At 44.5% G+C, this 22,500-nt stretch overlaps 1 protein-coding gene across 1 annotated transcript in view; it reads left to right on the forward strand.

Annotated features, from left to right (window-relative positions):
- dlg4a (discs, large homolog 4a) overlaps positions 1-22,500 on the forward strand; it is a gene marked incomplete at both ends in the record, with an annotated part of 59,262 nt that overhangs the window by 32,893 nt on the left and 3,869 nt on the right. Inside the window, 11 exons of the mRNA XM_080847568.1 lie at positions 10,723-10,776; positions 10,922-10,972; positions 11,171-11,295; positions 14,567-14,736; positions 15,008-15,144; positions 15,852-15,996; positions 16,107-16,242; positions 16,946-17,102; positions 17,750-17,852; positions 18,122-18,236; positions 19,994-20,170. Of these exons, the coding sequence (XP_080703694.1) occupies positions 10,723-10,776; positions 10,922-10,972; positions 11,171-11,295; positions 14,567-14,736; positions 15,008-15,144; positions 15,852-15,996; positions 16,107-16,242; positions 16,946-17,102; positions 17,750-17,852; positions 18,122-18,236; positions 19,994-20,170 (1,370 nt within the window). The remainder of the gene's footprint in view (positions 1-10,722; positions 10,777-10,921; positions 10,973-11,170; positions 11,296-14,566; positions 14,737-15,007; positions 15,145-15,851; positions 15,997-16,106; positions 16,243-16,945; positions 17,103-17,749; positions 17,853-18,121; positions 18,237-19,993; positions 20,171-22,500) is intronic.

Raw genomic sequence — 22,500 nt, forward strand, 5'->3', positions numbered from 1 at the left:
CCAAACTATGCGTCACCGTTGTCCCTGTATGTGCTCCAGCCGCACCATTTTACTTGCAATGTGAAATTTAATTTAAATATGCTTATTGGCATTTGTTGCGCCTTAATCATTTTTTACAAACATGATATGCTATGTATGGTGTAGTAGACTGAGACTCTATTCACTACTGCACAAAAACTAGACACGTTTGCAAAACTAGACGTTTGCAATGAAGTAGGTAAAACAACTTTCGCCAATATCTCCGTAAGGGATATGGGTTATGTGCTCAAATTTCCTGGGATCAAAGAAGACGTATTCATGTGCAAACTAAAAATCACGTCTCAGGATTGCTGCGCATGTAAGTTATTCCGGGTGTATCAACTGTACCTATGTCTCAACTGTACTAATACCACTGTCATATAATTATGAGTTCAGTAAAAGACGGAGCAAACACAGTTTTCTACCGTTGTTGAAACACATCCACGCGTAGAGACGTTTTCTTTCCGTCTGAGAGTGGTTATTCAAAGAAAATATTAAGAACTATATGCTGATAGAAAGAAGGGAACTTTAAGCCACTACACTGCCTGTGCACGATGCAGATCCACGTTGATGTTGTTAGTGAACAAACCAGGTGGGCGCACATCTCCGTCGTCTTTGCGCATGCCCGAGGCAAGGTAACCGGATCACATTTTGCACATGTAGACACGTAACGACAAGAACGATTCCCTTAAAAATGATCACACCTACACGCGAATACGATACGATAAACAGATCTGATCTTACTGAAACATGTATATGGGCCAGGTAGACTCTTCTTGGGGTGGGTGTGTCAGTTTTGAGTGATCATTAGTGCTGTTAGTGGGAGGGAAGGAGCAAAAGGAGATTAAGAGTATTTTACCAAAGTGCTACAAGTAGCAAATTAGAAAAAATAGTAAATAACTAATCTTTTTAATAAATAGATTGATGTGAAAAGAAAACTAATTTGGAATAAAAAGGTGAATTACAGTTTTTCACTATTGTTAAGAAGTAAAAAGCGAAAATTCTGCACAATCTGCACAACCTTCACGTCATGTATCAATCGTTCGCCCCAAGAGGGAAATACTTAAGACTCCCTTATCTGCATTAGACTCTGATTTTCCTTGTGAACATACTGATGTCAATTACACATCACGTTGTTGTCAAAACACTGTACACAAAGTTCTGTTGTTGCACACAATTTTCAAGTAAAATCTCAAAGCATCAACCTGCAAGGCACAAATAGTCAAATCTCTAAACTTTCAGGTCTTTTGACCAATTTGCAGTGAGGACTGCACCATAAAAGTGTCTTAAGCCTCTGTTTTGTTTGGTAAACTATTGAAAACTTTGAAAGATCGACAACCAGAGAAGGAAAGGGGTAAGAGAGAGAGGAGGAGGAAGAGGGCAAAGAGAAGGAAGAGGAGGACAAGAAGGAGGAGGAGTAGGAGGACAGAGAGAAGGAAGAGGAGGACAAGGAGGAGGAAGAGAATGAGGTCAAGGTGAAGAAGGAGGAGGAGGAGGAGGAGGAGAAAGAAGAAGGAGAATGGTCATCTCTAATGAGATTTGGGCCGCTGTGGTAGACCATGTTTTCATGGTTTTTCATTAGAACTTTCAGGATGGAGAACAAGTACGAAATCTGTTTGCCTTGTGTACTGTAATACTGCATATCAATAGAATATAGTGTGCTCACAGTATTTGTATTTTGCAGGACTGAAAGAGAACCACACTGTGGAGGAAGAAAACACACTTTCAATATTTTTTTTAAAGCAAAGTTGTATTTTCCAGGAGATATAAAGGGTTTTGCATTTTTTGTTAGTTGTTTTGGGATTTGTGTTTAGAGTTTTGAGAAAACGAGGCATGCTTTACTGTAAAAAAAAAAATGTGTGTAAGCAATTGAGGAAAACTGTAAGCATTTTGTATATTTTATGTCAATACAATCTAGTGTTTGGTGGAACAGGAGACTGAAATTGTAAATATGGTTTGTGAGAACAACGGTATTGCTGTTTTATGTTTGACTATGAAAAATGTAGGCCTACACTGATACATTTTACAAAAGGAGAAATGGCTCAATGAGTCATTGTCATTCATATGGTGTTATTCGATGATTGTGTTTTCAATTTTGCACTTCTGTGTGCTGTAAATGCTTGGCAGTGTGCAGCAAATGCTTAGCTGTGTTGTGTGTACTAAATGAATGTATTTGTGTGTGTTTTGAAAATATGGCTGTGTGTACCAAACGAAAACACGAGTTCCATTTTGTGAACAGTTAAGAGATTTGATAGCAAAGAGTCATCTTGCAAAGGGAGTGTCAGGTTTAGAATGTTGTGTGTGAGGTTTTCAGTTTTCTGTGTGCAGTTTTGAGAAAGCTGTTATTGTTTTGAAAAACGGGTTTTAGCAACAGTGAAAAACTGTAACTATGTAAAACAAAACTGAAGACTTAGCTTGAAGCTTTGGAGTACACCAGAGGTAAAAGATGCAACAATGCCGTTCATGTGTTTGATACACATCTGTTTATACAGACATACAGAGGTTTGACATATAAAGCTTGTTAAACTATACCTTCTCCCGTATTTCAAGGCCATCTCCCAACTCCCTCCCTTTTTGTTGTTTCTCCCAGGAAACTCTCGGAAAGTAGTTGGCCCTCAAACTTTACTGTGAATAATCACCATACATTGATCCATACATGTTGTATGTTTGTCTGACGTTACCCCCGTTGCCACATCGTCTATGTATGAAACTCAATCTACACACTACATCCAGCCTCAACCCATCTGTCATTGCATCCTGCCATCCCTCAACCTGACTCAAGCTGAGCTGCTCTCTGTCAGGCAGCCAGACAGGCAGGCTGCTTGAATGCTGAATGTATCAGCGAGCTAACTTAATTGTTATCGAAATGTCAGGGCAGGACACACCCCGTATTTTGCAACCTAAATGTTGGCAGGTATGATTTAAACAGATATACAGATGTTTCATATTCAACTGTTTCTTGTAACGCTAGAGTGGCCATCAGTGGACCACACCACTTTAGTTGGGTGAACATGGGAAGGTTGTGAGGACTCATGGTGTGAAACTATTGTATGTAGTTATAATTGATCTTAATACATGTACGTTTATCTATGTGTTGGTGAGATGGGAGATGCCAGGGAGATTAATAAAATTGAGGGGTCAAAATAAAGGGGTCTCACACTGTCAAAAGAATTCACAGTTCTATTTTACGCTCTCTAATCCTCTATCATCCTACGGACATGAGTCAGATGAGGTTTACAGTGATGATGTTCAGTGACATGAGCAGACATATCACATGCAGATGTGTAGTTCAACTATGTGCAGTAAGTTCACATCTGGCCAATATTGCCTCAATACTACCATTGTCGAATGTATTGTGATTGAGAATAACCTAAATATGAGATGACACTATATTACAGCCCTTTTATGTAAAATGAGAAAAGTACAACCTTTAATATGTTTGTAAACTGTGAAATGCCCCGTCATGAGCAATAATCACAGACACCAGTCCTGTTTGTTTTGCCTTGTGAATACTATACACGTATACTCATTGTCATTTTATGCCATTTGGTTGACAGCAGCTATTTTCTTGTACTGAGGAAATGTGATGGGAAAGGTTCGCAGTCGATGAGAGAGAGGGAGAGAGAGAGAAAGAGAGAGAGAGAGAGATGGAAATTTAACAAAAGGAATACAGATGGAGAGAATGTGCCAGATAAAAGAGGCACTGGAGAGAGGAGGGAGTTGGGAGAAAGACTGATTAAGATAAAGAGAAAGGGCAGCCAGCGGCAGATGATGACAGGCAGAATCAATTAACCTGACCTTTACCTTTTGGGAACTTTCATACTGGCAATTTAAAGCGCATCACTGCCGAAGGCAGCATTGAGTTTGAAGGCGTAGGACCGACTGGCACCTGACACACACGTCAGCAGTCACAGTGGAGGCCAGGACTCCATCGTGTTCCACGTCTGGAAACTGACCTGTGGTTGAGACGACTCTGTCTTGTGCCTTTGGGATGGCTATCCCGTGACAGTGGAATGAGCTGAGAGACATGCAAGACTTTTAGTCCCGCTGGTCGCAGTGTGTGTGTGTCTGTGTGTGTGTGTGGCTGTCTGTGGCGCAGAACACGACAGAACACTAGAGCAGCAGGCTCGGATGAATAAGTTATGATGTGTTCTTTAATAAGTAGGTGTAAGATTGCATGGTACACGCGTTTGCAAGCCTTCACTGCCGGAATGGACCGGTACACAGCTCCCCACCTCCTCCATCCCCTCCCCTCCCCATCCCCAGTTCCTCCGGCTCACAGAGTAGAGTTTTCAAAGGATAGATTACATCATGTCTGTCTGTGATTCTGAGATATTTTTTTTGCCCTATCTTTGTCTCTCGCTTTCCCTCCACCCGTCTTCCTCCATGTTTCCATCTATGGATCCCTCTCTCCTTTCAGCAACTTTGCAGCTGCTCTCTCTTTCTCTCTCACTCTCTCTCTCCCTCTCTCTCAGTCTCTCTCTCACTCTCACTCACTCTCTCTCACTCACTCTCTCTCTCTCTCACTCACTCTCTCTCTTTATCTCTCTTTCTCTCTCTCTCTCTCTGTCTCTCCCTCTCTCTCTCACACACTCCCTCTCTGTCTCTCTCTCTCTCTGTCCTGTCTATATCCGTCTCTGTCTGTCTGCTGGGGATAAATTAGAGGTCTAATGAGCTGTCTTAATGAGTCTGTCCAGTGGACTGGAGAGGGAGAGCGAGGTGGGACAGATTGGGGGAATGCAGCAGAGCAGGGACAGATGTTCAGTCTGAGGGAGAGACAGAAAGATGGGGGAAGAGATGGGTCTAGACGGAGAAAAAAGATATCTGTACATGTACTGTATGTCTTCATGCAAACATGTGTGCTAATGTGACTGCAAATGTGTGTGTGTGTGTGTGTGTGTGTGTGTGCGTGTGTGTGTGTGTGTGTGTGTGTGTGTGTGTGTGTGTGTGTGTGTGTGTGTGTGTGTGTGTGTGTGTGTGTGTGTGTGTGTGTGTGTGTGTGTGTGTGTGTGTGTTTGGGTGTTTGGGTGTGTGTGTTTCACACACGCGCGCGCGCGCGCGTGTGTGTGTGTGTGTGTGTGTCATGCGTGCAGGCTGCCACACGTGTCTGTGGTAGTCACCGTGGATGTCTTTAAAGTGCTGTAACTCTAAGGCATGCTGTGTAAATGTCAATCTGGATTCTGTCTCTTCCCTGCTGTTGCCTGAGCTCCGTCCTGCCCAGCCGGCTGGCTGACGTCTGTAGCAGGGCTGCTTGGTGCTCTGTGTTTTGAAGTAGGACTGTCAGCATTACAGTATTGGAATGCAGATTATTCCCTGACTCTTTCCTGACAACTCGGAAAACCCCTGGAATCAAAAGCTATTTCCTTTTTTCTCTTCTGACAGAATGGCACCATTGGATTGAAATGGCTGTGTGTCAAACCCTCGTTCTCTGTTCTGTTTCCCCTGTGGTGGTGTCTCTTTCTCTCTCTCTCTCTCTCTCTCTCTCTCTCTCTCTCTCTCTCTCTCTCCCTCTCTCGTGTGAGGGGGAGCGGAGTGCTGGGGCTTTCTGTGGTGGAACTCAGCTGGCACTGCAAAGGCTGCTCACATTGAAGGGCGAGTGGGGGCAGGCGGGGCCAATGACTGATGGGCTGCCTGGCCAATGGCCAAATATCTCAGGTGGAAATGACATCAGGCCCGGAGGCGTCTTCTGTTCACTCGGCATGTCGTCGCAGCAGAGCACTCCCAAGTCACTAACTTAGAGGAAATAACATCGTTGTGCACAAAAACAAGATCTTAATCTCTCTCGCTTTCTCTGGCTTGCCTTTGGCAAATCAAAAAAATAAATAGATAAATAAATACGTAAGCATAGAAGATATGTGGGAGAAAGCAGCTGTGGTTGTGTGTTTGAGGGAGTGTACTTCTGTACTTTATGTACTTCTGAAGTATATCTTTGATTACCATAAGAAGTTCTATACCTGCCTCGCTACAGGGAATGGATTCGAAAGGTTAAAGAGCATGGATGGACGTTTTGGCATTTTAGTTGTAGTTAATTACACTGTTAGATAGAGACCTGTCTTAAATTGAGATTGCAGTATGCAGTGGCAGAGAAATGGGTCATAGTTTCCCTGTGTCACTCCACATTACACTCTATAAGAGAAGACTGATACCACAATCGTGGAAATCCTGGTTACCATGGAGACAGGCTCTCCCCCCGCAATAGCCTGGGAGGCTGATGCTGTAGTGTAACCATGGCAGCAAGCGGCCAGAAGCTAGCTGGGGACAGACGGAGAGGAAGAGAGAAGGAGAACAAGAGCCAAGAGGAAAGGCCATCGGCCGGACTCACACGTCACTAAAGCAGAGAGAGATGAGAAGAGGAGAGGAGAAGAGAGGGGTGGCCTTTTAGACGGGGGTTGACCTCCTGCTTACATCAGCTTTTTCAGAACTCAGATCTCTCTCCCTGTCTCTCACCATCCCTTCCATTCTCGGCTTCTCTTCATCTCCATCTCTCTCTCCCTCTGATTTTGAGTGTCTTCACATTCCAATTCCAATTTGTGACCTCCTGAAATACGATTAAGCAGCCCATGGATGTTGACAGACTGAGTGTGACAAGAAAGGGTGTCACGGCGGTGAGACGGAGCAGAGAAGAAAATGAGGACAATATAATGCAGTGTGAGACAGTGATTCAACTGTGATGGACAGAGAGAGAAAGAGAAAGAGAGAGAGAGAGAGAGAGCGAGAGAGAGAGAGGGACAGAAAAGTGAAGTGGTAGGAAGGAGCATCTGGACCTGGAGAGGTGGCGATGTCTGATGGCGGTAGTGGTGGTGGTGGTGGTGGTGGTGGTGGTGTTGATGCTGAGAGCTTGATTTCATGCTGCTCCCATCACTGTTATTTTTGTTGTCGTTGTCGTTGTTGTTGCCCTGTAAGCACTTTGGCTGCTGCATCTCCCACATGCTAATCACAGTCCTCTGCAGCACGGCCAAATAACCAGGGAGAGCAGAGAGACAGAGAGAGAGAGATGGCACAAAGGTAGAGAGCATAGATAGAGGATGGGAGGATGAAGAGGGATGAGGATAGCCAAAAATACAGAGTGGAACAGAGAGAAAGAATGAGAGGGGTGGTGGTATGGACAGATTAAGGTAAAGAGCACCAAGAGAGGATGGATGGGTAAAGTGGGGTAATAGAGTGAAAGAGGAGAGGGGAAATAGAGTGAGAGAGGAGAGGAGAGGGGTGATAGAGTGAGAGAGGAGAGAGGTGGTAGAATGAGAGAGGACAGAAGAGGACAGGAGAGGGGAAAGAGGGACATGAGAGCTGACAGAGGTGGTGATGGAGGTGTGCGGGTGGATGATGTGCTGAGCAGGGTGTCCTCCCTTCCTTCAGGGACATGAGAGAAAGAGAAAGAAAGAGAGAGAGAGGGAGAGAGAGAGAGAGGTAGAGGTGGAAAGACAGAGAGAGAGAGGGAGAGGAAATCACTGGAAGGAATGAGTGAGAACGAGAGAAAAAATGTGTAAGATGAAGAAGTGAGAAAGAAGGGAGTAAATATGTGTGATGATCGGGGAAAGGTGTGGAGTGTTCCCATTTATGCATCTCTAATCTCTCTGGCTGCTGCATACACAGAACTCTCCTCTCTCTCTTTCTCTCTCCCCCCTCTCTCTCTCTCCCTCCCTCTCTCTCTCCCTCTCTCTCTTTCTCTCCCTCTCTCAGTGTTTCATTTTGTTGTGTGACAGTAAGTGGGACATTGTATATAACACCCTCTTACAGCCTGGCATGATTGCTGTAGACACTTTCACACTTTTATGCGTACACACACACACACACAAGCACACACGCGCACACACACACAGACGCACACACACAAGCACACACACACACACACACACACACGCACGCACACACACACATACACACATATGAAAGCTATGAGACATACTGAGCATTGCTGTAAGCTGCAGGGCACGTCAGACTTGTTGTTTTGTTGTCTGAACAACTGGTTCGTTTGAATTGGAAGAAAGTTCAAATGCATTCTTTATTGCAGGGTCTTATTCTTACTCATTCATTTCAACATGGGTTCTTCTTCGTCCTGTCGGGACAGTATAGCTCTGCACACTGTACACTGTGAAGGACTGTATGCAGTGCATTCTGCTTGATTTCATTCAAATTAGAAATGTAGCAGAGATATAAATAGAATATCACTTGGCAGTGTTTGAAATTCACCACTTATAGTAATGTAGGCAGTCGATTACGTATAGCGGGGGCGTGTGGCTATTGTTCATCTGATCATCATCATCATCATCATTGTTGAACATCTTCTGAAGGGAGGATAGGATGTCCCAAATTCTTCAGAAAAAAAAACCCAATTATCTCCATGGTGTTTCAGGGAGACACATGACAGCATTGTTCATGCTGAAAGATTTTGAGATGTATTTGGCCGAGCGTATTTGATATGCAATATTCCATGGACAGCTTAAGTGGATGGTTAGGAGGACTCCCAAGTAATTGAATGTTTATTTGGTCTTTTCTATATATATGTAAGGGATAATGGCTGCCAAGACGTCCCGTTATAGCATATTTATGGACTTGGTGGAGGAAATTCCGTGACGCAAAGCAGCAGCTTTTCAATCAATTTTTTTTTACTATGGTTGTTATAGTTACCATTCAAAGTTTCAAGAGCATTGATATAGGTGTCCGGGTGATGCCTGTTAGCCAATCAGAAAAGAGTATTTCAAACATACAGTCTAGAAAGAAGCTCTTTATAATCATAATCCAAATGAGTATAAATTCCACATCATTTTGTAATTAGCTGCATTTCACTCATCAAGGCTTTTGAGTTTGCATAAAAAGAGCAAAGAGCTAAGAGAGCTTGTGGGAACAGATGGCATCTCCAGACAACCCTCTTTTGTCCTCATTTTAAACGTCTTAGTGCACTAGAGGTTTGTATTTCTACACAGTTTGATATCGAAGAGACCTCGTGTTGCAATAACATTTCGACTGGAAGCATGTTATTGTTTCCTGTTAAATTAAATTAAGCGCTCAAATGGGCTTTCACCACGGTTCAAGGCGAAGGGCAACCAAGGAGTTACCCCAATACCACCCACTGACTTTAAGCAGATGATCTTTATCAGAAATGTAAAAGGATGCAGTCTTCTGGCACAAATTGGAACAGGTCCTTAGAACTGGAAACTAAGCAAACAATTTGGTCAGCACATCGTAATGGCCATGTAAAAGTCCAGTTACAAAATAGCAGATTTATTTAATGGCTGCATTTGCACCTCAGACAGTAAGTGCCAGAGACGTATATTAAACCTGGTGCACTTTAGGATTTGATATAATTTGAAATCTGTCCAAAATAACCATTTGGCATACTTGCGGTGAAGTGCTACCACTGGAGGCTTTGGAGACAGAGATGACTTGTGTACTTGTTCTGGCTGTCTGGCAACATGCACTGATCTTAAGATGGCTGCCCTTCAGTACTGTGCTGCAGGTGCCCTGGCTCCATAGCGATGGTGTCATTTGCTATCGGCGTAGTCTGACATGCAGACTGAGATGGGTATTTCGACAGTTTACAGTTTGCAGTTCCACTATGAAAGTGTGGTTACTAGCAGATGTATCTGTTGAGCCAGATGTCCTCTCTGAGCTTCGGGAGTTGATGTGAGGTGACTATTGGAAGATTCTGTTCAAACAAACTGGTGCATTTACCAATGCAGGTTACGTATCTATGGTTCCTATAGCTCTGTATGAAGAGTCCAGGAGAAAATCGAGTACAGTCTGAAGATATTTCTCTGTCCCACTCCCCATCTCTCTCCCACTCATTTTCTATCATAACTCTATTGTCTGATCTCAGTAAGAAGAAAATTTACTTCAAGAAACAAAGTCATGTGTAAAGAAATCATACAAAGCTGAAAGTCTCTTTGACCTCATTTTAATATCCCAATTATTCCACTGCTTAGTCACAGGCCCCTCTGAGGTCTTCTCTTGCTAAGAGGCCAGTCATGTCTGCCTCCAGCAACGTTGATGAGGCCTCTGCCTAAATAATTTGAATAGGAAGTAGAAAATAATGAATCGAAAGTAAATCTTTTTATACTGTGTTTAAGTAGTAGTATACTAAAATCCCTCTCAGAACAGGACTAGACAATGCAGTTACTCCTTGAAGCAGTAACAGACCATATAAACAGTGTAAATACACTATGAATTGATATTGAGTTTGCTGCTGCTCGCTATCTCTACGCTTCATGAAGCTGTCAGGCTGGTCTGCGGTGGCTTGGCTGGCTGTGTGTGTATATTTATCAGGAGCCCTCCCCCCTCTCCGCGCTATCACACCGCAGCAGAAGCACGCTGGGCCACACAGGCCCACAATACACCTGTGAGCCCGAGTCTGTGAGAGTGGATCGTGAAGAAAAGCTGTCCTGACAGCACAGAGGCACAGAACGAAGTTTTCTCTTTCATCTTCGTCACGACCCTTCCTTCTGCCACCTGTCCACACTCTTCCTCTTTTTCCTGGCTTCCTGCTTTAGAGTTGGACGGCTCTGAATGGAGGTCCGGCAGGCAGGCAGGCAGGCAGGCAGGCAGGCAGGCGGTGTTATCTCAAAGGCTGGCAGGAGGAGTAAATCCGTTCTTCAGGGGTGGAGGTTGTCTGTCTGTGTGAGAGTGTGATGTCATGGGTGAGTGTGCGGAGGACATCTGCACTGTTAGTGTTACGGTGTTAATTCATTTATTTTTCTCGTTGTGCAGGCAAACTCCCCTCCGATGGTGGTGAACACAGACACACTGGATGGCTCCCCCTATGTAAGGACACACACACTAACACACACACACACACACACACACACACACACACACACACACACACACACACACACAGAAGGTTTACAGCTCAATCTGTCAGTGAAATATGCTGCTGGCTAACTATTGGTGTTTATCTCCTCCACAGGTGAATGGGACAGAGGGGGAGATTGAATATGAGGAGATTACTCTGGAGAGGGTGAGATTTGTCACATCCATTAATGGCACACTCAACACCACAGTGGTTACGAGAGGTTTTATATTTGTTATTGTGTGTGTGTGTGTGTGTGTGTGTGTGTGTGTGTGTGTGTGTGTGTGTGTGTGTGTGTGTGTGTGTTTGTGTGTGTGTGTGTGTGTGTGTGTGTGTGTGTGTGCGCGCGTGTGTGTGTGTGTGCAGGGCAACTCTGGACTGGGCTTCAGTATTGCAGGAGGTACTGATAACCCTCACGTGGGAGACGACCCCAGCATCTTCATCACCAAGATCATACCAGGAGGGGCAGCAGCACAAGATGGCCGACTAAGGTAGAACACACCTCCGCCTCCTATGCAAATTCAAGTCTGGTGTTGCACTGTGCTTGTATACACAGCGCAGGTTACACACCCAAACAGGCACACACACACACACACACACACACACTCCTCCCATGCCCTCTGACGTACTCATGCACACGAACAGCCTCACTCTCTAAAGTACAGTATACATGTACACACACATACACCTTCCCACCCTCTACCTACATACACACACACACACACACACACACCCTAAGGCTCTGCTGGTGATTTGTTCAGCTGGAGCTGCTGCCTGTGTGTCGTGTCACATGATGATGAGCTCTGACAGAAACAGAGACGCGGGGAGCTCTACACACAGCAGAGTCAGAGCCAGAGTAGGGAGCAGGCAGGGACACTACACACAGCAGAGTCAGAGCCAGAGTAGGGAGCAGGCAGGGACACTACACACAGCAGAGTCAGAGCCAGAGTAGGGAGCAGGCAGGGACACTACACACAGCAGAGTCAGAGTCAGAGTGAGGAGCAGGCAGGGAACTAGGCTCTGGGCATACTCAACTTCTCAATAAATCTAAAATACAGCATATAAATAAAGCAAACAAACAAGCTCGCACACACACATTTAGACTGTAGTCTAGGCTCACAGTCTCATCTGTGTTTTATTGTAAAGTAGAGGAGGCTTAAGGGTAACATTTAAAGGCCACATTTGAGATTTTATTAGACATAAAAAAATGGAAAAGCTTCATGAATATTGCAGGTTTGAGTGTCCCTTCCAACTGGACACTGCCTCAGAGGACAGATAATCACTTTCTTGCACTTTTTCCCGACACTTTTACACTTGCTCCTACTCTCCCTGACACGGCTGCAGTTCTGACGTTCCACACAGAGGGAATTTTCCGTCTTCCTGTAAATGTGCTTCTCTCATCTTCTCCAAAGATGGAAATGGCTGATATTCCCCAAAAAAAGGAAAAGAAAAATCTGGAATCTCTTAAACTTTACTGTACATTGCAACTTTAGAAGTACTGTTTTAATGGCTTACCATTACACAGCCATAATTAACTCTCCTGGGATAATAACCTTAAGTGCGAGTGAAGGCGTGGGCAAAGGCGGCTAGATATCAGCCAATGAATATTCAAGAGAGGAACTGGAAATAGAGGAACTACCTCCACCCACGTCATTAATAAAAAGTAAAAATAAACTCAAGATTCAAGAGTCAAGATTAAGGTTTAAGCTACCCTGAGGGTTGCCTCCCTACAAATGCACAGGTTCATTGCAGTGTGAAGGCTCTCTGTTGGACTTTTCTTTAGACACAGGCATAGTCCAGAATGAAATATGAGGCAATTGGATCAGCCTGTAACCAGCAGCCACTAACATTCTCTTCCCACTGCTATTGGGCGTTAGCACTGCTTGCTGATTAGCAGTGCAGCTAAGACCCCAACATCTTCTCTCCTGAGTGCTTACAAACCACATCCTGGTGAAAACCAGGGCTTTGAACCAGAATTTTTTCCCAATTGGTTCGTTCCGATCAGAAACAGTATTTTAACGTTTCCGGTTTTCGTTCCAACCCTAAAATTGACGTTCCTGAACCGGTTAGAACAAAAAAATAAAGTTCCTGAACCGGTTAATAGCGTTCCGTGTCAGCTGCGGTACATACAAATAAGTAGGCTGATCATTAGGACTTTAAAATAATCTTATATGTCTCTATCCTGTCACTAAACATTAAAAAAACACTATAGGCTACATTATGTAAGCGGCAACTGTAATTCTGACATTTTGTAAGTATTATACATGAGTTAAGACAAGGAAAATGTATGCTATGTTGTTTATTGGGCAAACAAAACCTCGTCAGGGCCCAATCAGTGCATTTTTGTCAACAGAGACAATACAAATATTACAAAACTACAATGGTATCTACATACATCCCTCAATGTTGTATTTGGATTTGTTAGTCGTGGGGTCAAATGAATAATGCTGCCGCATAGGATTCTCGCAATGTCTTCCCATCTGAACAAAAAAGTTAAAATTCCAAATATGAGAACTACCGTATTAGCCTGCGTTTTAAATAAAGACTTAACAAATTAGGGTCGGTTATGCTGGGCAATAGCAAGGTAGTCTACTGCCAATGCTAACTGTCCAACTTAGCTATAATTTCATTAACTTGACCCTGCAGATTTTTACAACAATGCATTGGAAATACGTAGCCTATCTTATAGAATTCCTATTTAAAAACAAACATGTGTGAGATACTTGGTACAATATTTACCTCTTCTAAAGATTGAGTTTGAGAGACTGGTGGCTACAGCTTGTGCATAGATTTGATCCGATAAGGCTACCAGCTGGCGGCGCGCGGCACGGTTCTCTAGTATCTAAGTAAACGACCGGAAGAGAACATCATCAATCATATTGCATTTAGGAATCTTGTGAAAGAGCGAAAAAATAACGTTAACCGGTTACCATTATTTTAGGTAAACGATTCTGATCCGGAACATATTTTTTTTTAAAGTTTCTGGTTTCGTTTCTGTTCCTAGCAAAACATCAAAAGTTTCTGGTTTTCGTTTTCGTTCCGTGAACCGGTTCAAAGCCTTGGTGAAAACTGAGCCAAACTATGGTATGGCAGCACCAGGCTAAAGTGTATATCCTCGGAGCTGCAGTTTGGAACTTAAGCTCTAAGTTGAGGACACAAAACAGAGCCAGAGACTCTTACAGACAAAGCAGTGGCTCTGTTTGTTAGTATTTGGGTGTAGCAGAGACGTATCACTGCTGTTTGATGTGAGGTGAGGAGAGCACGTTAAGGGGAAGGAGATGTATATGGTTTGTGTTGATGTGAGGTGAGGATCCTATAATGGTGCTTGAGTCTAAATCCTCCCTTTCCTGTATGTCTGTGTGTGTGTGTGTGTGTGTGTGTGTGTGTGTGTGTGTGTGTGTGTGTATGTCTGTGTGTGTGTGTGTGTGTGTGTGTGTGTGTGTGTGTGTGTGTGTGTGTGTGTGTGTGTGTGTGTGTGTGTGTGTGTGTGTGTGTGTGTGTGTGAGTGTGTGTGTGTGTGTGCGTGTGTGTGTGTGTCTGTATCTTTATGTGTGTGTGTGTGTGTGTGTGTGTGTGTGTGTGTGTGTGTGTGTGTGTGTCTGTGTATCTGTGTGTGTGTATGTGTGTGTGAGTGTGTGTGTCTGTATCTGTGTGTGTGTGTATGTGTGTGTGTGTGTGTGTGTGTGTGTGTGTGTGTGTGTGTGTGTGTCTGTATCCGTGTGTGCGTGTGTGTGTGTGTGTGTGTGTGTGTCTCATCTCCAGAGTGAACGACAGCATTCTGTTTGTGAATGATGTGGACGTGCGGGAGGTGACTCACAGCCAGGCTGTGGAGGCGCTCAAGGAGGCCGGGGCCATTGTCAGACTCTACGTGCTGCGCAGGAAAGCCATCGCCGAGAAAGTTCTCGAGCTCAAACTCATCAAAGGACCCAAAGGTGTGTGTGTGTGGGTGTGTGTGCGCCTGTGTGCGTTAGGAAAGGTGTGTGTTCAACCACATAAGAGAGCAAAGAGATAGTGAATGTTATTCTGAAACCACGTTTGTGGTGTGTGTATGTGTAGTTGGACAGAGAGAAAGAGAGACAGATCCCATGTTTTGTTAAAAACCAGGTTTCAAAGACTAATGGTACACTGTAGAATTTCTTCCTCTGCTGTTTTGAGCATTTTCTTAATGCATGTATGTATGTATGTGTGTGTGTCTGCTTAAAGGTTTGGGGTTCAGTATAGCAGGGGGTGTCGGTAACCAGCACATCCCAGGAGACAACAGCATTTACGTGACCAAGATCATCGAGGGAGGAGCCGCACATAAAGATGGCCGACTACAGATAGGAGATAAGATACTAGCGGTTTGTGAACACACACACACACGCACACACACACACACACACACACACACACACACACACACACACGCATGCACGCACACACACACACACCCACACCCACACGCACACGCGCACACACACACACGCACACACACACACACACACACACACACACACACACACACACACACACACACACAGTCATGTCCTCTAGCACCGCTGAGGTGCAGAGTAAGGCAGAATAGATGACTTCAGTAATTCAGGTGGACTGAGCTCACTCTCATTAGTATGGTAATGGATGTGTGGGATTTGAACCAATATTAACCTTAACCCTCAGCCCCACTACCCCCACCTCCAGCAAGCACTCATAATATCACATGGAAAAATAGTGCCCTCTGTTGTCCGTTATTGTAACTGCAATTACATTGTTTTCAATACTGGTTTTTAGTCTTACAGTAAACTGTGTGTATACATTCAGTTTGTATTCAGCAAACACAAATAAGGTATTTATACAGATATACATATACATATACATATATGTACATTCCACTTTGTGGTCTCTGGAAACAATGTTCTAGAATAACATTTTTAGCCAGTCATGATTTCTTGTGAGTTTCCTTTGACACATAGCAGTCAGTCTTCATCTCTGTCCTGTGTTGTGTTGTGTTGTGTTGTGTTGTGTTGTGTTGTGTTGTGTTGATGCTGATGCTGCTCCTGTGTGACTGCAGGTCAATAACGTGTGTCTGGAGGACGTGATGCACGAGGATGCTGTGGGGGCTCTGAAGAACACAGCGGAGGTGGTCTACCTGAGGGTGGCCAAACCCAACAACCTGTACCTGACCAATACCTACAACCCTCCAGACCTCACCAGCAGTAAGTGTTTGTGCTTTTTTTATACCCAAGCTGGCTTCTGATGTTATGTGCAGTGAAAGGACAGGACGCATTAGCCATGCTTGAGTTTGTATACGTTCTGTATGTTTCAGCGTATTCGCCACACCTGGATACAGACCTTGGGCATCCCTACATGGGCTCGGATTACCCACAAGCCCTTACCCCCACCTCGCCTAGCCGCTTCTCTCCGGTGCTGCACGGCATGCTGGGAGAGGAGGATCTTCCTAGGTGAGGCAGCCATTTTAGGAAAAACAAATGACTCAGCAAAACTGATCATGCCAAATGTTCCGGCATGTTCTGTACATTTGGCATCTGTGCTCTTCGTCTCAAGTATTAAATGCTTTTGATGTCCCTCTTGATGATCACTTGCCTCTCTGAAATGCCTCCGTTGGTGTTGGAGAACTGCTTGCTCAACACTCTGCCCAGGTGCTATCCATTACGTGACGTTATCGGTCTGCATTTGCATTCTTGTCTTCCTCTCCTGCTCCTTTCATCCCTCTGCTTCTACTTTTCTCCTTTCTGAGCGTCTCAATTAAACAGCCTTAAAAGCATTTGCATAAGGTAAAATGCTCAAGAACCTATGATTGAATCTCTTCGCCTTCTCTCTCTCTCTCTCTCTCTCTCTCTATCTCTCACTCTCTCTCTCTTCTCTCTTCTCTCTTCTCTCTCACTCTCTCATCTCTCATCTCTCTCTATCTCTCTCTCTCTCCTTTTTCTCCCCTCTCTCTCTCTTTCTCTCTTCTTTCTCTCCCCTCTCTCTCTCTCTCTTTTCTCAATTCAATTCAATTCAATTTCAATTCAAATTCTCTCCCTCCCTCTCTCTCCTCTCTCTCTTTCTCTCTCCCTCTCTCTCTCCTCTCCCTCTCTCTCTGTCTCCCTCTCTCTCTCCTCTATATCTCTGTCTCTCTCTCTCTCTCTATCTGTCTCTCAGAGACCCGAGGCGTGTGCTGATCCACCGGGGCTCCACAGGGTTGGGCTTTAATATAGTGGGGGGAGAGGATGGCGAGGGGATCTTCATCTCCTTCATCCTGGCAGGAGGCCCAGCTGACCTGAGCGGAGAGCTGCGCAAGGGAGACCAGATTCTGAGTGTGAGGCCCCTCTCTTCACACAAACACGTACACAGCTGCACAGAGACAGGCAGACAGACAGACAGGCAGGCAGACAGACAGACAGACAGACAGAGACAGACAGACCATGCACACACACACAAACGCACACACACCAGCAAACTCATTTCCATCATGCTCTACACACTCCTAAACTAACACAAACTTACACAACACTGACCACATGCATTAAATCACTGCGAGAGGCCCTGAGGCGTGGTGCAGCAGGAAACACAGAAATGCTCTACTCAGCATCAGGCCACATTAATTATACACATACTGTACGGACCCATGGAGAGCTTGGAGACCACACGCACATTTCTGCAAAATGTAAAATGTTAATGGGCATCAATAAGTGATCTGAAACCATAGTTATGGACATATGAAGAGCTTTACAGAGATGTCATCTGTACGAAGACCCCTGTATTTGTCTACGTATTTTAGTAAACTGCAGGGCCTTGCAGTCACCATTCGATGGTCACAAGCCTTCTGTCTGTGCCAAAGATGGTTGAGAGTGCGAGCGCCGCCGCGGTGGTTTTTCTGCCGAGTGTGCGCTGTCTCTGTGCTGGTGTTATGAGCTCCTGGTGGGGTGCTAACGCTATTGCTAACGGTTGTGGCTCCTGCTGCAGGTGAACGGAGTGGACCTGAGGGCCGCCACCCACGAGCAGGCGGCAGGAGCGCTAAAGAACGCCGGCCAGACCGTCACCATCATCGCCCAGTACAGACCTGAAGGTGACGCACGCCACACTGAGTCTTTAACACACTGCAGTTTTTGCAAGTGGGGGACATTAGGTTGCCATGCACAGAATCCTAAACTTGTCTCTTTCTTTCTCTCTCTCTCTCTCTCTCACACTCTCTCTCTTTCTCTCTCTCTCTTTCTCTCTCACTCTCACTCTCACTCTCACTCTCTCTCACTCTCTCTCTCTCTCTCTCTCTCTCTCTCTCTGTCTCCCTGCATGTGTGTGTGTGTGTGTGTGTGTGACTTTTCTGTGTAAATTCAGAATACAGCCGGTTTGAGGCGAAGATCCATGATCTGCGGGAGCAGCTTATGAACAGCAGTATGGGATCTGGAACAACAACCCTGAGGAGTAACCCTAAGAGGGGCTTCTACATCAGGTACACACAGGGACCAGAGGGGCTTCTACATCAGGTACACACAGGGACCAGAGGGGCTTCTACATCAGGTACACACAGGGGCCTAAGAGGGGCTTCTACATCAGGTACACACAGGGACCAGAGGGGCTTCTACATCAGGTACACACAGGGACCAGAGGGGCTTCTACATCAGGTACACACAGGGGCCTAAGAGGGGCTTCTACATCAGGTACACACAGGGACCAGAGGGGCTTCTACATCAGGTACACACAGGGACCAGAGGGGCTTCTACATCAGGTACACACAGGGACCAGAGGGGCTTCTACATCAGGTACACACAGGGGCCTAAGAGGGGCTTCTACATCAGGTACACACAGGGACCAGAGGGGCTTCTACATCAGGTACACACAGGGACCAGAGGGGCTTCTACATCAGGTACACACAGGGGCCTAAGAGGGGCTTCTACATCAGGTACACACAGGGACCAGAGGGGCTTCTACATCAGGTACACACAGGGGCCTAAGAGGGGCTTCTACATCAGGTACACACAGGGGCCTAAGAGGGGCTTCTACATCAGGTACACACAGGGGCCTAAGAGGGGCTTCTACATCAGGTACACACAGGGACCAGAGGGGCTTCTACATCAGGTACACACAGGGACCAGAGGGGCTTCTACATCAGGTACACACAGGGACCAGAGGGGCTTCTACATCAGGTACACACAGGGGCCAGAGGGGCTTCTACATCAGGTACACACAGGGACCAGAGGGGCTTCTACATCAGGTACACACAGGGGCCTAAGAGGGTCCTCTACGTCAGGTACACACAGGGGCCTAAGAGGGTCCTCTACGTCAGGTACACACAGGGACCAGAGGGGCTTCTACATCAGGTACACACAGGGACCAGAGGGGCTTCTACATCAGGTACACACAGGGGCCTAAGAGGGTCCTCTACGTCAGGTACACACAGGGGCCGGTTGCACTCATACTATGCACTGCATTGGATTAATAGCACAGTACAATATCCCTCCTGTTGTCTTTTGGCTTTCAAAGACCCCAGGCACCTTCCAAAGTGTTTTTTACAAGTGTTTTGTATCGGGGTCAAAGGGTAAAGAGTTTGTTGATAATAGATCATTTTGGTCTGAATATTTTTGGATTTCTGATTTATTTTTGGGATATCTGCTAGTACATGAAATGTGAACTATTTCAATGCAGGTGTTATGATAGATGTGTGTTTGATTATATCTAGTCAGAACAAAAGTCGAAACCAATTAAAAAAGGTATTTGAAAAAGAAAATACCAAAAGGTTTAACATCATTACCAATTTCAGCATGTACAAAATGGCTGGGGTCTCTGGTAAGGGAAGTGAAGTTGATTTGAGGATAACCAGAGGGGTATCAGTGCTTGAACTTAGCACATTATGAGGTCACCGCTGAGCAGCACGGCACAGGACAAATAAACAACTCTGGGTTCTTCATAGCCTGCTCCAACAGCTGCTCAATACCCAACATCCTGAGGGGGAAATCAACTCAAAATACAGCACTGAGCAATATCCATACTTAACTTGGGTTTCTCTCTCTCTCTCTCTCTCTCTCTCTCTCTCTCTCTCTCTCTCTCTCTCTCTCTCTCTCTCTCTCTCTCTCTCTCTCTCTCTCACTTTGTCTCTGTCTCTGTCTCTGTTTCACTCTGACTCTCACTCTCACTCTCTCTCTCTCTCTCCTTCTCTGTCTGTCTCTCTCTCCCTCTCTCTCCATCTCTCTCTGTCTCTGTCTCTGTCAGAGCGCTGTTCGACTATGATAAGACGGTGGACGGCGGTTTCCTGAGCCAGGCGATGGGCTTTAAGTTTGGGGATGTTCTGCACGTGCTGGACTGCGGCGATGAGGAGTGGTGGCAAGCCAGACGGGTCTGCCCACAGGGAGAGGGCGAGGACATCGGCTTCATCCCCAGCAAGAGGAGGTGTGTGTGTGTGAGTGTGTGTGTGTGTCTGTGTCTGTGTCTGTGTCTGTGTGTCTGTGTGTGTGTGTGTGTGTGTGTGTGTGTCTGTGTCTGTGTCTGTGTCTGTGTCTGTGTCTGTGTCTGTGTCTGTGTGTGTGTGTGTGTGTGTGTGTGTGTGTGTGTGTGTGTGTGTGTGTGTGTGTGTGTGTGTGTGGGTGTCTGTGTCTGTGTCTGTTGTGTGTGTCTGTGTCTGTGTGTATGTGTGTGTGTGTTAGCTAGAGAGAGAGAGAGAGTAGGTACACTCCTAGTAGGTTTCTGGCAAATGGTGTTGTCATCAACAAAACGAAAAGAGGTAGCACAGGGCAGAGACTCAGGAGTAATGCTAATACGATTTAAAACAGAATTGACACATACATTGGAAACCATTAAAACAGGAGGATTTTACATTTGTCTGAAAGTAAAAAAGAGGCAGTCTCTACAACCAAAGATATCTTCTTCTGTGCAGCATATATCCCTCCTGAATCCCCTTTTTATGATGAGCAATGTCTCTCATGTTTCTAGGATGAGGAATGTTCTACTTTGTGTCGATTTAAACGCAAGGACTGGCACTGATCCAGGCACAATCGACACTCAAGTAGACAAATATATCAGTAACGACAAACATCATCTACCCACATTCCACTTGAGAAACAATTATGACAAACTCATAAATAAAACTGAGAAGTGGTTTGACGATGAATGTAAAAACACAGAGAAAAAAGGTATTTCTAATCTAAACACAGGAACCACAATAATCATCACCTTCAGTACAATGTCATACTTAAAGAATACAAACAAGCTCTCAATGAAACAATGAAAAAGGAACCGTACATAAATCAACTTCTAAACACAATGAAAGAATCTATGAATACAAATAGATTATGGCAAAACTGGAACAAACTTTATTCCAAAGAACATTTGGCTATCCAAATCGGAAACACCCTAAAACCCTTATAAAAAAAAAGTTAATTCAACTAGATCAGAACTTAATATTAACTGCAAGTAATGCAAGAAAAATTATGGATTATCAAGAACACCTTGACTTTTATATTACACTAAAGGAGCTTGCAGAAAAAAGCTCTAACATAAAAAAAGTATTGTGCATCAATGGCAGCTCAAATGAAATGGATAAACATATCGATGAATAATGTACGTTGAGCATAAGATGCTTCCCTATAGGCTTCTGTATCAATAGCAACCTGGTAAAGCCCAACCCATTAAGCCTACCCTATTCAATCTTCATATACATTTATTGGCCAAAACATTGAATTACTCTTCAGCTCCAGGCCTTCTCCTGAAAGATTCAGAGCACCTTGTCATAAGGTCCAAAACTCAAGAGGGATTACAACAGCTGAATCAAATATGAGACATTTTGTCAGACTTTAAATTAAAAATGAATTGCAACGAAAATAATCATTTTCCAAAATAGATCCAGATGTCATGGAAACAGGTTTAACTTTAAACGAGTTAGGAGACAAAGCAGTGAATGTTTTCTGTACAATCGAATGAGCAATCAATCATGAAATTCCTATAAATACCTGTCTAAACGATATAATTGAACCAATCACTCTACATAGCATTGAGCTATGTGGGCCACTTGGGAAGAAGAACTCTGAAACACTCTTTACACAAGTCTGTGAAAGTGCACAGATCATCAATAGCTGAACAATATTGATAAGAATTCAACAAAAAGAGCTGCTATCAAATTTGACCAGCTTTTACAGTCCAGTGACCCAAATTCCTAAACATTTCAAGCTGTTCGGTGGCAAGATCAGAACATGGAAAAGAGTGCCCTTAGTCAGCTTGTTCTGAACAGTTCTGCCACAGGTGAAAAAATGTCAAAACAAATGAGAAACTAACCTGACTTTTTGACAGAGAAATGGCAGAATATTAATCTACAACAAAAGACCCCAAGATGAGCAAAACACACGCTAAGCACAGCCTTAGTAACCATGCACTAGCTATTAAAAAGGGTTTACACATGCTGGCCATTGAAAAGGGTTTGCATAGACAAACATGGCTACCAAGGGATGAAAGGATATGCTCTTTCTGCACACAAGAAGTCGAAACAGAGGAGCACTTCCTGTTAAATTGTGATAGGATTACATTGGAACAGCCAGATCTAATATCAACAGCAACTTAATAGGTCACAGCCTGCCATCATTTAAGGGACAGCCACTAGACAAAAATAAATAAAAAACAGATTACAGCCTTACACCTATTTTATGTATATATATTATTTAATACTTACACTGCTCCTTGTCAAATATGTTTATGTAATACATTCTGTCAGTTGTATTGTACAAACTTGA

Source organism: Sprattus sprattus (assembly GCF_963457725.1).
Source record: "Sprattus sprattus genome assembly, chromosome: 1".
Lineage (NCBI taxonomy): Eukaryota > Metazoa > Chordata > Actinopteri > Clupeiformes > Clupeidae > Sprattus > Sprattus sprattus.